The 16497-nt window shown below is 38.8% G+C and overlaps 1 protein-coding gene across 1 annotated transcript in view; it reads right to left on the reverse strand.

Annotated features, from left to right (window-relative positions):
* LOC124777260 (rootletin-like) overlaps window positions 1-16497 on the reverse strand; it is a 239025-nt gene that overhangs the window by 138530 nt on the left and 83998 nt on the right. The window contains 1 exon segment of the mRNA XM_047252586.1: window positions 8378-8508. Coding sequence (XP_047108542.1) covers window positions 8378-8508 — 131 coding nt within the window.

Raw genomic sequence — 16497 nt, forward strand, 5'->3', positions numbered from 1 at the left:
ATTAGATTAGGAAATGAGACACTTAGAGTAGTAAGGGAGTTTTGCTATTTGGGGAGCAAAATAACTGATGATGGTCGAAGTAGAGAGGATATAAAATGTAGACTGGCAATGGGAAGGAAAGCGTTTCTGAAGAAGAGAAATTTGTTAACATCAAGTATAGAGTTAAGTGTCAGGAAGTCGTTTCTGAAAGTATTTGTATGGAGTGTAGCCATGTATGGAAGTGAAACATGGACAATAAATAGTTTAGACAAGAAGAGAATAGAAGCTTTCGAAATGTGGTGCTACAGAAAAATGCTGAAGATTAGATGGGTAGATCACATAACTAATGAGGAGGTGTTGAATAGGATGGGGGGGAAGAGAAGTTTGTGGCACAACTTGACTAGAGGAAGGGATCAGTTGGTAGGACATGTTCTGAGGCATCAAGGAATCACCAATTTAGTATTGGAGGGCAGCGTGGAGGGTAAAAATCGTAGAGGGAGACCAAGAGATGAATACACCAAGCAGATTCAGAACGATGTAGGTTGCAGTAGGTACTGGGAGATGAAGAAGCTTGCACAGGATAGAGTAGCATGGAGAGCTGCATAAAACCAGTCTCAGGACTGAAGACCACAACAGCAACAACAACAACACCATTATATAATCTATCTGAAACCTTCTAGTATCTCCAGGGTTCTTCCATGTATACAGCCTTCTTTCATGATTCTTGAACCAAGTCTTAGCTATGATTAAGTTATGCTCTGTGCAAAATTCTACCAGGCGGCTTCCTCCTTCATTTCTTAGCCCTAATCCATATTCTCCTACTACGTTTCCTTCTCTTCCTTTTCCTACTGTTGAATTCCAGTCACCCATGACTATTAAATTTTCGTCTCCCTTCACCACCTGAATAATTTCTTTTATCTCATCATACATTTCATCAATTTCTTCATCATCTGCAGAGCTAGTTGGCAATTAAACTTGTATTACTGTAGTAGGCGAGGGCTTCGTGTCTATCTAGGCCACAATAATGCGTTCAGTGTGCTGTTTGTAGTAGCTTACCCACACTCCTATTTTTTATTCATTATTAAACCTACTCCTGCATTACCCCTATTTGATTTTGTATTTATAACCCTGTATTCATCTGAGCAAAAGTCTTGTTCGTCCTGCCACCGCACTTCACTAATTCCCACTGTATCTACCTTTAATCTATCCATTTCTCTTTTTAAATTTTCTAACTTACCTGCCCGATTAAGGGATCTGACATTCCACGCTCCGATCCGTAGAACTCCAGTTTTCTTTCTTCTGATAACGATGTCCTCTTGAGTAGTCCCCGCCCGGAGATCCGAATGGAGGACTATTTTACCTCCTGAATATTTTACCCAAGAGGACCCCATCATCATTTAACCATACAGTAAAGCTGCATGCCCTCGGGAAAGTATATTTTTCAATATACTTATATTAATTACATTAACAATTTCTGGATCATAACTGTTTTGATATGCTAAATATTACATAACCTCATATTCAGCCATTTGAGCTTCACTAGTAAGGGACACTTGACACAAACGGTTTAACTCGGCTCAGAATGCCACATCTTTATATTTCATTGCATGACATGACTGCCTGTGTCCAACAAGATCCATCATGGTTGACTTTCGGTAAATATCGAAGCCTGTATTTCCATTTTTTACCTTCACTTGAGGGTCCATAGACAGCTTACTGTCACTGTCACAGCACTGCCCAGTGAACTATATATTTTTCCAGGATCTAAGTAGTTTGAACCACAAGATACAGTTTACTGGACATTACACTGAGAATGGTACTTAAGCATTTTTGAACCTCCAAGTGACTAAAAAAAATGGAAACTTAAGTTTTGATATTTATGCAAAGTCAACCATGATACATCTTGTTATACACATGCAGCCACGTCACCCAATGAAATATAAAGCTGCGGCATTCCGAGCCATGAGGTTATACAGTACATATCGTATCAAAACGGTTACAATCCAAAATCTGTGAACACAATTAATAAAACTACATTGAAAAAGAAAAATCTTCCTTCACATGGAAGATCAGAGGCAGATTTTATAATTCTTAGACCTGCCGAACAGACAAAGGAACATTCTATTTTTTATAGAATACCATATCTGGGTGCAGTATCTGAAAAGGCTGACAGATGTACGAGACCTAAAGACACCATTCCTGTGAATTTTACTTTTTCAGATCTAGGTAGGAAACTCGGGCACATGGAAAAGCTGTGGTAAATAGATATAATGAAGTGGGTGTATATTGCATTACATACAATGATTGCCTGGAGAAACACACAGAGAAACTGTTAGGTCATTTTTAATTAGATTTCAGGAACACCTTAACTTAAATAATCCACAATCTGCATTAAGAGTGCACTTACGCAAAGAGGGGCATAGCACCACAGGTGTTTCAGAGAATTTAAAAATGTTGCATTAGAAAGAAAAGAGTCATATTTTGCATGTATCAGAGGAAGTAGAAATTTTTAGATACAAAAACGAAAATGCACAGTTCACACTGAATAAGCAATTAGAATTAAAGCACCATAGCATTCTGGCTATTTCTGATTGTTTACATGATTAGGTACTAGTAAGTAATAAAATTCTGTGTTATTCTTGGTTCTAAAGGTAGCCTTCCAGTGCTCCTAGTCCTGAGTGTATGATGTCACACTGCCCACATGGATAGCTTCTGTTCAACTAGCCAGATAGTCTGGCTTTGTTGTTCATGCGGGCCACTTTTACTTTGTCCAACACCAGGTTGCTCTGCCGTTACACTGGTAAGGCACTGCCACTATTACATTCCACATTGTAATTTGTATAGTTCCAAGACTAATCATGTTAGCAGTGAAAATTTTTTTATCACCAATCTGGCACCTTTAAAAAATTTTAGCATCCTCTCACTTTCAAGTATTTTTCTTTTTTCTTTTTAGATGCAAACAAATTTTAAAACATAGCTCTAACCAAAAGTTTCATCTATCAGCAATTTGTCCTAAATGAATGGAGCACATCTTCATTACCTTTTGCTCGTCATAGTATTGACAATATTTATGGAATAGTAAATTCTAGCTATGAGGAATGGGTATGTCTATGATCTTTTAACACTGTGGATTTATTTTAGACATTTCTTTATTACTTTTAATACATACAAAAGGTCATGACACTGTACTTCGCTTTTCCCATGTAGGTTGCACCTGATGATGAGGTTTTAGACTGTGAACCTGGATGTGCTTTAATGAGCAACCATTTCAGCAGCTGTTAGTGGAATTCTTCCTAACATCATGCAATATACAGTCATTAGTAATGCCCTTACACTACTGTGTACCACCCCCCCCTTTCTCAGCAATAACTGAAATGAATTTATTATGTAGTATTAATTTGCCATTGTATTCAGCATTTCATTTTCCCTTTACCTGGTCTGAATTTTGCCATGTATGCTTTTAAATGTTCCAATTTGGAAAGATAGGGAGACAGTGTGATTCATCTAGCAAGATTTAAGCCCCGTGTTACATTTAAAAAAATGCAGTCTACTTTGATTTTCAACATTACAATCATACTGTAATCTTTGGTGGAGACTTTAATCATTCAACAATTAATGGGGAAAATTACAGTTTTGTTGGCAATGGGTGCAAAAAGACATCCTGTGAAACTTTACTAAAAGCCTTCTTTGGAAACCACCTATAACAGATACTTAGGAACCCCATTCATGATGGGAATATATTGGATCGAATGTTAACAAATAGACCTGACGTCTCTGAGGACATCCACATCGAAACTGGCATCAGTGACCACAACATAGTTGTGGGAACAATGATGACCAAAATATAAAGGACAACTAAAACAAGCATAAAGATATATTTGTTTTGGAAACTAGATAAAAAAATCAGTAGTGTAATAGTTCAATGAGGAACTTGTAACTTTAAGCATAGGTAAGGAGCATGTAAAGGAACTTTGGCTCAAGTTTAAAAGAATAGTTTAGCACGTGGGGGAACCTCCATGGTATGCATTCACAATAAAGAAATTTCTAAAGACACAGGGATTACTGCATAACAGGTGTAAAACAAAGATTAGGGCTATAGGTGGAAAGATGCTGAGTGAAACATTTTGCTGTGAAGAGAGCAATGCATGATGCCTTCAGTGACTACCATAGCAGAATATTGTCAAATGACAAGTCATAAAATCCAAAGAAATTCTGTTTGTGAGTAAAGGCTGTTAGTGGCACCAAAGTTAGTGCCCAGTCCCTAGTGAATGAGACAGGAACTGAAATTGAGGGTAGCAAAGCAAAAGCTGAAATGCTTAATTCCATTTTCAAATGTTGTTTCACAAAGAAGACCCAGGAGAATTGCCCCAATTTAATCCTCAAATCACTGAAAAGATGAATGAAATAAGTATTAGTGTCAGTGGTGTTGAGAAACAACTGAAACTGTTATTAAACAAAGCTCCAGGCCCTGATGGAATCCCTGTTGGATTCTATATTGAATTTGTGGCCGAGTTAGTCCCTGTCATAGATCCCTCAAACAAAAAAAGTGTGTCCAGCTCTTGGAAAAAGGCACAGGTCACATCTGTCTACAAGAAGGGTAGCAGAACTGATCCACAAAACTACGGTCCAAGATCCCTGACATCAATTTTTTTGTAGAATCTTAGAACATATTCTGAACACAAACATAATGAGGTATCTTGGACAGAAGGACTTCCTCAGCATCAACCAGCCTGTCTTTTATAAACATTGATCATGTGAAACCCAACTTTCACTTTTCTCACATGACACACTGAAAGCTCTGTGTCAAGGTAAATAGGTAGATCCAGTGTTTTTTGATTTAAGAAAAGCATCTGACTCAGTACTGCACCTAAGCTTATTGTCAAAAGTATGCTCATATGGGGTATCAAGTGAAATTTGTGACTGGACTGAGGATTTTTTGGTAGGACGGACACAGCATGTTATCTTGGATGGAGAATCATCGTCAGATGTAGAAGTAACTTCGGGTGTGCACCAGAGAAGTGTGCTGGGACCCTTGCTGTTCATGTTGTACATTAATGACCTTGCAGACAATATTAATAGTAAAATTAGGCTTTTTGCAGATGACAAATTTATTTACAATGAAGTACTACCTGAGAGAAGCTACATAAATATCCCATCAGATCTTGATAAGATATGAATGTGCTGCAGAGATTAGCAACTTGCTCTAAATGTTCAGAAAAGTAAAATTTTGCACTTCACAAAACGAAAAGCGTAGTATCCTATGACGATAATATCAATGAGTCCCTGCTGGAATCAGCCAACTCATACAAAAAGCTGGGTGTAACACTGCGTAGGGACATGAAATGGAATGATCTCAAAGGTCCAGTCATGGGTAAAGGCGGTGGTAGACTTTGCTTTATTGATAGCTACTGTGGAAGTGCAATCTGTCTACAAAAGAGATTGCTTAAAAGTCACTCGTGCAACCCAGCCTAGAATATTGCTCAAGTGTGTGGGACACGTACCGGGTAGGACTAACAGGGGATATTGAGCGTTTACAGAGAAGGGCAGCACGAATGGCCACAGGTCTGTTTAATCCATGGAAGAGCATCAGAGAGATACTGAAGGATTCTTGAAGACTATTCCGAGATGGTCTATTAACAAAGTTTCAAGAACTGGCTTTAAATGGGTAGTCTAGGGATATACTACGACCCCCTATGTATCACTCAAACAGGGATCGTGAGGATAAGATTAGACTAATTACGGCATGCACAAAGGCATTCAAACAATCATTCTTCCCACACACACACACACACACACACACACACTCTCTCTCTCTCTCTCTCTCTCTCTCTCTCTCTCTCTCTCTCTCTCATCGCATTTCCACTGCCGACTGCTCATAGTTCAGTATCGAGATGTTGTTTGTTTCGTTCGCTGCGCACGCCCATTCTAGATCTGTTTCAAACCTTTTTTGAACTCTGAACTTCTTGTTCTTTTCACATTCTATTCAATGTCCATGACCAGTAATTAAAATGAATTTTATAATTATGTAAATTACATAAAAATTATGTGGTATGTAATAGATACATGTTTTCAGGTAACAAAACAGCATATCAGCTTACTTCACTATTTCGATAAACAGCAGAAGAAATACTTGCAAAAAGGAAAGATTTTTTTTGTTATTAGACATACAAAGGAAGTCAGCACGGCATACATGAGTGGCCATTTTCTGTCTTTTTTTGATCCAAGGTAAAAGAGCATGTTCATTGTTATGGAAGGCAGACCGACTTACAAACTAATGAAACCCACGCTCCATAATCGAGTATCTGGTGTCACATTTTGTAAAAAGAATATGATAACTTCTACAATATTATTTCAGTAGTATAGGGTGGCACACGAAAAATTGGCCCGAGTACTAGACTGCTCACTTCACCCACCAATCATCATCTATTGCTTTGAAGCTGTTGTTTGCATTAGCTTATCTGTTATTTCTTTACAGCCTAATTATTACATGTTTATCTGTTCTGCTCATAGTAGTCAACAAACTGTGCGTAACTGGTGAGCAGTCTGTACTCAAGGCAGGTTTTTCATGTGCTGCCTCAGATTATTTCACAGCGATCAGCCACATAACGCTACAGTTAGCTAAACGAGAGGTTTTGCAGAATCACGATAATTACAAGTGTGTGAGAATTCTGTTATGAATAAAAACTCTGTACTCCAGGGGGGAAGGTAAGTGCCCCCTCTTGGTGCCTTCCATCTTCAGGCCCTATGCTACTAATTTTCAATTTTTATAAGAACCATATACCAAGCACAAATGAATGGTGAATGAGTAAAAATGAACAGTTCAAAAAAAGGGCAATCACCAGTGAACTAGTTCCCAAGGATGAACGAGTTTGCCCATCTCTAGTCACAATGAATGTTTTGTGCAAATGAGATGGACCCTTAAAATAAAAGACTTCTTTGTTAACCTCCAACCATTGCTGACCTTTCCTGAACCTGGCAGAACAAGATCCTACCACCAGTTAAAGTCTGTAGGCTCAGTCCCTATACAGCCCACACTTTAATAGGAGAATCAAAACTATATTCAGTGAGAAGATGTAAGGGATGGAGTTTACACTCTTCTTCGAGGGTAGTTCAAGACTGTAGGCATTATTTGACATGAGACAGTACAGGGAAGGTCAGAAATTTTGCAAAGCATATGGGTGGGACACTTGTTATAGTCCGAATCAAATTACTTGTTAGTGATGTCTGCCACTTGCTGCTACAGTGTTGCCACATCGGCTGCCAGCTACTGCTTGGTTACAGGTGACACACAACATGGTGGGCTACTTCACAAGCACTGTTATTTAACCTGGAGCAATGCAGGAAGTTGCCACTGTGAGGGGACATAAGGTGCTATGATAATAGCTGATTTTGAGTGGTCAATGACTGAACTGTGGCAGATGACCACAACCTTGTGATGTGCTATGTATCCAAGAAAATGGCGGTCAATAACCTGCAGCAGAAAAATTTATCATACTCATTTTGTTCACGGCGATCAAAGCTAATTTCTACAAGCAAACTCAAGACAGAAAAATATCAGTTTGAGCACAAAAAGGAAACTGTCATTTCTTGCCTCCATCAGTTATTGATTACCTGAAACTATCTTCACATTGGCTACACGAGCTGTTGCATTGCCAACCAATGAGCTGTTGTGGTTACAAAGATGATTTGCTGCCTTCAGAAAGTTTGGCCTCATGTACAAAGCTTATCTAATGTGGGCCAATCTCTGTGATGGTGATGATTATACATGTGATACTGAATCATGTCTTGTGCAAATGGATTCAATAGTGTTTGGTTAATGCTATGTATGAATGGTGCATATTTCGTTAGTATTGTTCTCTGTGTGTTATCATTTCTGATAAAAGTCCAAAATAAGAAAGGGGCAGGCCCAGGGATCACGATCCAAAAATTGAAACCACGAAGAAAGATAGCCAGTCTAGGAATTGGAAGAGAACTGATTAAGTGTCGTGGCAGTTTGTCAATAGTAAACAATTCTATCATGTCACTGAGCACTCTAATTGGAGAAAACCAGCTCCACATCATGAAGTGTCAACTAACAAGTAATTTATATCAGACCATAGTCTCATCATTCCTTTGGATTCATTCATGTAATCTGTTCTGATCAAGAAAAACTTCAGACACAGAACATTACTGAAATGCAAGAACTTTACAGATAAGCTGCAAGAGCTTCATAAACAAGTTAAGATTTATATTTCTTGAAGTTTTCCCAGTTGTTTTGGGCTAGCAACTCACTTTGAGAATGGCTGTAAGGTTATCAATTGAAATATCGGAAAATGAATTAAAAATATCTTGGATGCATGCCTGAAAAATGGTGTAATAAGCTATGATTTACTGGAAGTATACCATCCATATATCTTACCTTCTTAATTTCATCTTGAAGTCGCTTTTTATCTTGCTCAAGACTAGCACACACTGTTTCTGCCTTAACCAGTGCTTCTTGTACATCAGATTTTTCGAGGAGGATACGTTCTAGCTCCAAATCTATATCACCTGAAATGAATGTGAAAATCCACACATTAGATAAAATTAAATGATATTACTAATATAAAAATATGAACAATAATTACTTATACAGAAAAATTTGGATTGTCTTTTCAGTATGCATAAGACTGCAGTTGTAATATACTACTTTTGAGTTTACAACACTACAATCAGCAAATTTCAAATCCTCCTGCTATTGATAGTACAGGGATGGAACATGCAGTAGTGACATTACCTAAGTTTCTTCAGAATGTAATTTCACTCCATTTGGGTATTCCGTTTGCAATGGTGGTTAAGAAAGAAGGCACATAAACATTCTTTATTGTTTTGACATGCAGGAAAATCAATGTAACACTGGAATCTAAAGAGTACTGCAAGTTTACTCACACCAATCTATATTTGCAGGCAACAAATTGTAACTACCCTCAGTATCATTAATTTATTTGTCCAAAGACCATTATACGTGACATAGGATCTGTAAACTTAATGCAAGGAAAACATTAAATCATCTAAACATACCAGAGAAGGAAAGTTGCTACTCACCATACAGCAGAGATGCTGAGTTGCGATAGGCACAATAAAAAGATTCACACACTCATAGCTTTCGGCCATTAAGCCTTTGTCAACAGTGGACACAAGCACACACACGCAAGTTGCGTCTGCGTGAGTGTGTGTGTGTGTGCACGTGTGTCTACTGCTGACAAAGGCTTAATGGCTGAAAGCTATGAGTGTGTGAATCTTTTTATTGTGCCTATCGTGACTCAGCATCTCTGCTATATGGTGAGTAGCAACTTTCCTTCTCTGGTATTGTTACATTCCACCCTGGATTTTCTATTGTCAGACATATAAAAGTATATAAATGTGTTTAATGAAGGGAGGACAGCACAGACGGTCAGACATGACCTTGCTGAATCAATCATCCTGACGTTTTCCTGAAGTGATTTTTCTAAATCAAGGAAAGCCTAAATCGAGATGACCTGACAGAGAATGAGCTTCTATCCTCCTCAATCTGAAGCCCATACCTTCACTAATGTACTACCTCTGTTGGTTTTACTTATCATGAAGTTCTCTTACATTTACACATACTGGTACTTGGAACAAGCCGGCTTTGTAGCATAACAAAATAGTTATTCACTGTTCATTTAACTTCATAACACAAAACATTATTAAGCATGTTGATTGATATGCACATGACAGCATGCACTGCCTAATACGTTCCATAAAAGCTGGATTATTCGGGGGCTCACACCTTGAGTTCTATTGGTGATAGAAAGGAAGTGTCGTTTTGGATAGCCCTTAGGATAGGGACCATTCGTATATCCAATAGAAGGATTGTCTTAGCGTGGTGGGCCTTAAGGGAGTTATGGAAGCATCATCAGTTCATGGGCAGTTCCTTACAATACCCCTCCCCCCAAAAAAAAAAAAAAAAAAAAAAAAAAAGTTTTTGGCGTTTTTTGTACCAAATATTTAGGATGGCTATGCACCGTCAATGGCTGAAATTTTTATGATATATTCCTAAGATCCTGATTCTGAACAGTCTCGAAAATTGTACTGATATCTTTGTTCATTTCCAAGATACAGAGGTTCAAAGTTACCTTATTTCTGTGTGAAGTCGGATTGCAACTTTCCCACTTCTTTTATATGAGTCGACTTACTTGATATGCACAGCCGATCTTCTTCTATGGATAGCCGGCTATGTCAATCTCTAAAAACTTCTTCCCCGAAGAATGATGCTAGTTAAAGGAACATATAAGACACTCTCTCTCTACTCGTGAAATAAGTAGGTACTCAAAGAATACTTTTAGTTCATTCTCAGTATATTTCAACTTCCACAAAGAACAAAATTATCACATCTCACATAAATATCTGACTTCTTGTAAGTCACCCATGTCGTCTCACATTACACACAACTGAGATACATTTACAACGGAGTTTGTTTGACAACCACAGAAATCATTAACATGTCTTGCCTCTAGCAAGCCTGTGTCAAGAGTTACTTAAAAGTCTTCCTCAACTCAGCAGTTCTTTAATCACTAACAATAGTCACAATTACAAAACAGCACAGAATAACACAAAAGTACCTTGGTTCTTTCATGTGCTTTCACTACGACTTCCATGGATCGACCAACAAGTACTTGTTGGTGCCGTTCGACCGCCATGTCTACAGTCTTCTCACAACAAATTTCACACCTGCGCGCGCGCGCCCACCCACCCACCCACCCACACACACACACACACACACACACACACACACACACACACACACACACACACACACACACACACACACACACACACAGGTGATGCGCAGTAGATAGGGTTCCTTTTTCCCACTCACATCTAAAATATCGTGTAGTCGAGATGGTGGAAGGCCGAGTAGTTCTAGAATTTATGCAGAAATTCTTGAATCACTACATATCCCCCCCTCGATCTAACACGTGATATTTTATACATAATCGTTATGTACATTAATATCACACATAATAACAATTCACATTTTAACAGTATACATTTCTTTTCTTTCAGTAATCGTGAATAACCTTTTGCTTGCTATTTAGCTATTCTTTTCTCATTTTACTTTGATAATAAAATGTAACATTTCACTCAAGGTTTTAGTCAGCTCTTTTGATATATAGGAATCATGAGGGCTATATTGTCCTTTTCTTTTTTTTCTGCCATCTTTCCAATCGTAAACTCCAGATATTCATGACACATGAGTAGTCTACTTTCTGTTCTCACCTTTTGCACTACCTTTCCTAAGTATGTACTCATTCATAATCTGTTGTAGTTTGGAAGAACTCTGGGCAACATGAAAGTGTTCCTTTTGACACTCATAAACTTATATAAAATGTAATAATGCTCGTTGTGCATAGAATTCATACTTTCCAGGATAATTCCTATAAAATGTGTGACTTCTGTCACAATACTGTCCCCTTCTGCTAGGATCAGTACCTATACCTTGTCTGAGGGTTGACTATATGATTGCACTTCCTCTTTCCATTCTGGTAGGTACGCCCCTTTACAAAACATTACTATTTTTTAGGCCACAGGTCGTCCTATTTCCATGTGGGTACACCTGCCCCATATACTTAGCAAATGCCGGATACACCTCCCTTATCCTTCCTGAGTAGGCCTCATAGTTCATTACCCCAGTATACATTCCTATGTACACTACAATTAAGTGTTTTCTGGTAAAGCTACAAATCTACTCTACACTTTGCGTATACTTCTTCATACTTCATTTAATTCCTAGAGTCCTCCTCTACTTCTCAGATTCTATACTCTTAGTGGATACTATGTCTACCTATAATTCAAGTCTCACTATCCTAGAATTCGTCATAGTATTTATTAAACTGACATTCTTTAATGATTATCACACTTAATTCCTTTCCGGCTTATGTTCTCTTTCATTACTCACACCTCCTTCTTATGTATACTTGATGGGAAATCATCACCCCCCCCCCCCCCCCCATACATATTCTTTCCTGCACAATACCTGGCGGTTCTCACATCTCGACATGTTTCTAATATGTAATTTTAATATTTGTGTTTAAATGTAATTTTGTGTGTATGCGTGTGTTCATGTAGTCTGATTCTTCGGTCTTCTTATTGAAAGATAAGATGTAGGTTATTATAAACCACAGAAACTAGGAAGGACTTCTGCGATAGAAGTATGTGAATATGGAAAGAGTGAAAAATAGATAGGTCCTCAAATGAGAAGTAAGAAAGGAAATAAATAGAAATGGTTACTAAGGTCGAAGAAGAGAAAGAAGATAGCCCCAAAGACAGGAAACGTTTCCCATCCCCCTTCCCTACCTCGCAGGTACTTGAGTAAGATGTCGGAGTAGGTCAAGTACTTGTTGGCGCCGTTTGACCGCCGTGTCTACAGTCTTCTCACAACAAACTTGAGACCTGGCACTTAGTGATACTTCCCACTAACACCAACCTGTCAGAACTCCGGAGATGGGAACTTGCCCTTCAGTATATCCTCTCTTCTCGTTATCCGCCAGGCCTCAACCTCCGCTAATTTCAAGTTGCCGCCACTCATACCTCACCTGTCTTTCAACAACATCTTTGCCTCTTTAGTTCCGCCTCGACTGACATCTCTGCCCAAACTCTTTGCCTTTACAAATGTCTGCTTGTGTCTGTGTATGTATGGATGGATATGTGTGTGTGTGCGAGTGTATACCTGTCCTTTTTTCCCCCCTAAGGTAAGTCTTTCTGCTTCCGTGATTGGAATGACTCCTTACCCTCTCCCTTAAAACCCACATCCTTTCGTCTTTCCCTCTCCTTCCCTCTTTCCTGATGAAGCAACCATTTGTTGCGAAAGCTTGAATTTTGTGTGTATGTTTGTGTTTGTTTGTGTGTCTATTGACCTGCCAGCGCTTTTGTTTGGTAAGTCTCATCATATTTGTTTTTAGATATATTTCTACCAAAATTTTACTGATACATAAAGTTCTTTTCGTATTAGTGACATGCTCTGCTGTGGCACGGAAAATAAGGGAACCAGCACAAAAATGCTTTTTATGCTGAAAGATAAAGAGACATAGGGAGTGGGAGAGGAATAAAGAGAAGGAGAAAGTGGAAGTGCGGTGAGAGCCAGTGATAATGAGAGACAGGGTCTATGACAATGCCAAAAATTAAAAGAGAGACAGTAGTAGTAGGACAGAGTGAAGGAGAACTTGACTATGAGACAAGAGACAGTGAGAGTTAAGAGAGACACAAAGAGACAATGACAATGATTTGCACTGAATGAGTGAGTGAAAATGAGCAAGTGGGCATGGACTGGTACGAGCAACTTACAGCAACAGACTAGTGGGTGAGAGCGAGTTACAGTTAGGGGAGCTTGTGGGAGTGAGAGGTGAGTTGCATGTTAAAAAAAGAGCAAATATGTTTGCATGCCAAAATGTTTGGAAAATTTTTTAAAGGTGCAGAAGAGAGTGGACTGGAGCAGCTAGTATCTTGGTTTTCAGTAAGACTGCTTTACACAGGAGCATATTCACCTCTTATTATTCCAACAGGAACATTTATCCACTGGTCTTTTCATACTTTCTACTACTGATTTTAGGAGCACGCTCATGTTGCCACATCTCTATTACATCTCCATGTCTTCCCTTATGTGTACCTGAAAATCTGAGTCATCATTCCCTCATGATGGATGAGATATGGAACTCAGGAAAATGGTGACACAACAGTACCATACACTACAAATCACCCTTTTTTTTAATATTATTAATCCCAATACTGAATTCTCTAAGAAATCTATAACTGTGTAGTAACCAATATTTATGAGATACGTTGTGACTGCCTTTTATGAGGTGGAATCCAAAATTTTCGGGACTAGTGTTGCCATCTGGAAAGTAGGAGTAGTAGATCTTTGCACCGCTAGGTAGTGAGAGCTGCATACCTGATGAGTCAGTGTGCGGAGTGGCATTCAGCTGGGAGGACGTGTTGTGTGTCCACAGTGATTTCTGTAATACTCTGTGTTTGGTGTGTGGCGATTTTATGATGGATCCGCAAACAGAACAACGTGTGTGTATCAAATTCTGTGCGAATCTTGGGAAAAATGCTACCGAGACCCTTGCAAATAGTCTTGTGTAGTTCGCAAATGAACTAATTCGGAAGAGCACTCCCAAAGGCGAACTACGCGAACTAGTTCACAGATAACCTTGCTACTTAGTTTGTTCGCTCTTTACCGAAGACCAATGGACAATAGCGAGACAGAGCGAGAGCCCGCAGTAGGCTTTAAAAAATCACACTGTTATCAATGAACAAAGTTTCCAAATTAATGTTTTTACATAATAAAATGTAAATTTTTGTAATATTTCACTTGAAAATTAGAAGACTGATTATTTAAAGAATGATAATGCAAAGCACAAAAAGTATGCTTTAGAATACAATCTCACTCAGGGGTCATAGTTATTTTTTCTATGTCTAATTGTTTGGTAACAAATTATAAGTGTTAGTGTTTCTTCTGTTAATGATAATGGTATTATTGTTTGTGCCATATAGTACTTAACCTGCACCTAAGGCAGAAATATTTTTTGTTGGTTATTTCCAAAACTTTAAAAAAGTCTATTATTTATGAAAGCGTATTTTTATAAAAAAAAATAATAATAATAAAAAAATAATAAAAAAAAACACGCATTTAGCATATTCTGTAAGTAATATTCCTACAATGAACTAATAAATATATTTTAAAATTAAAATACTACAAGTGCACTGTATGTAAAGTAAAGTTGTTGACTACCCCATTTTACCAATTTGTGTAAATAACTGGTTTATTTGCCCATTCGAAGTCTAGTTACTCGACATAAAACTGTAATAATACAGGCATTGGCAACACTGGTCATTATTTAAAAGACTAGCATAACGAATAAAAGATCGTGAGCAGTAGCAAAGCAAGCGAACTGTCTTTCTGGAAATCGAGATATAAGCTAACGAACTAAAAGAGCGACCTAGTTTGCGACAGAACTGCGAACTAAACTGAATGTTCCCAGTCGCGAACTATTATGCGCAAGACTACCTTGCAATGATTCAACAAGTGTTTGGGGGACAGAGCAAGAGCCGTACACATGTGTGAGTGGCATGCTCGGTTCAGGGCCGGCCGAACAGACATCGAAGATGATGCTCACACTGGAAGGCCTGTTCGCCACACAACGCCAGACATTGTTGCCAAACTTCAACAATTGGTTCGTGCGGATTGACGTCGAACCATTCAAGGCCTCCCGGATGAAGTGGGTATTGGTTGTGGGACATGTCAACGAATGTTGACTGATGAATTGGGCACGCATCGTGTTGCCACAGAGTTTGTGCCAAAGATCTTGACTGCCGATCAGAAGGAACAGAGTATTGAAGTGTGCACGGACTTCGTCAGACAACATCTGATGATCCAACCTTCTTGTCATGGGTTATCCCCAGCAAAGAGAGCTGGGGATTTACGGTTATGACCCCGAGACAAAGCAACAATCAATCCCTGTGGAAGAGCCCAGGCTCTCCAGGACCCAAAAAAGTGAGGCAGGTGAAGAGCAAAGTGAAGACCATGATCATAGTTTTCTTTAATACCAAGCAAATTGAGCACAAAGATTCGTCCCACCCGACCAAACAGTGAATTCCGCGTACTACTGTGACGTTTTGCGACAGCTCTGTGAAAACATGCGGCGATGATGACCCGAACTTCAGCATCAAGGGAACTAGCTGCTGCATCATGACAATGCACCCTGTCACATGTCCTTGCTCACCAACACCTTTTTGGCAAAAAACAACCTGGCGGTTGTACCCCACCCACCGTTCTCGCCAGATTTGGCACCTTGCGACTTCGAGCTATTCCCAAAACTGAAACTCAAGTTGAAAGGCTGTCAGTTCGACTCTCTAGGAGGATTCAAGAAGCATGATAAACACCCTCAAAGAACAGGACTTCCAGAAAACATTTGACCAGTAGCAGAAGCGCTGGGAACGGTGTGTACGTGCGGATGGGAACTACTTCGAGCGTGGTGGCGACCATTAGTCCAAAGGTAAGATTTTCAACAGATGGCAGCACCAGTCCTGAAAATTTGCACCTTGTAAAATAAATTTATTTGAGTTATATCCTTCGTTTCCTTGGGCAAGTTATTATACCACTTTAATCCCTAAAGGAAATGTTACAGCACAGAATCTACATTGTTTTTGATTCACAGTCTTTCAAGTGAGCTTCAACGTTAAGGTTTAATATCTTGTTGATAATGAGGTTATTACAGATGCAAAAGAATGGACACATCATCAATACTTTTAAGTGTTCTGGGAGTTTTACTGATGCAATATGGTACTCATGTTTCATGGCTTATTCTTGTGAAATATATGGGGGTATTGAAGTCCATGGGTTGAAAAGCAATATAAATGCATCCTCAAAACTCAGGCAACTGCTTGAGAAGAAGAGTAACAGATGCAACCTTTCTACCCACTGGCAAATTGTTACGATCTTGAGAAGTTACCTGGCCAAACAAGCAGCAAAGCAGATGT

The sequence above is a fragment of the Schistocerca piceifrons genome, chromosome 2 (genome assembly GCF_021461385.2).
Source record: "Schistocerca piceifrons isolate TAMUIC-IGC-003096 chromosome 2, iqSchPice1.1, whole genome shotgun sequence".
NCBI lineage: Eukaryota > Metazoa > Arthropoda > Insecta > Orthoptera > Acrididae > Schistocerca > Schistocerca piceifrons.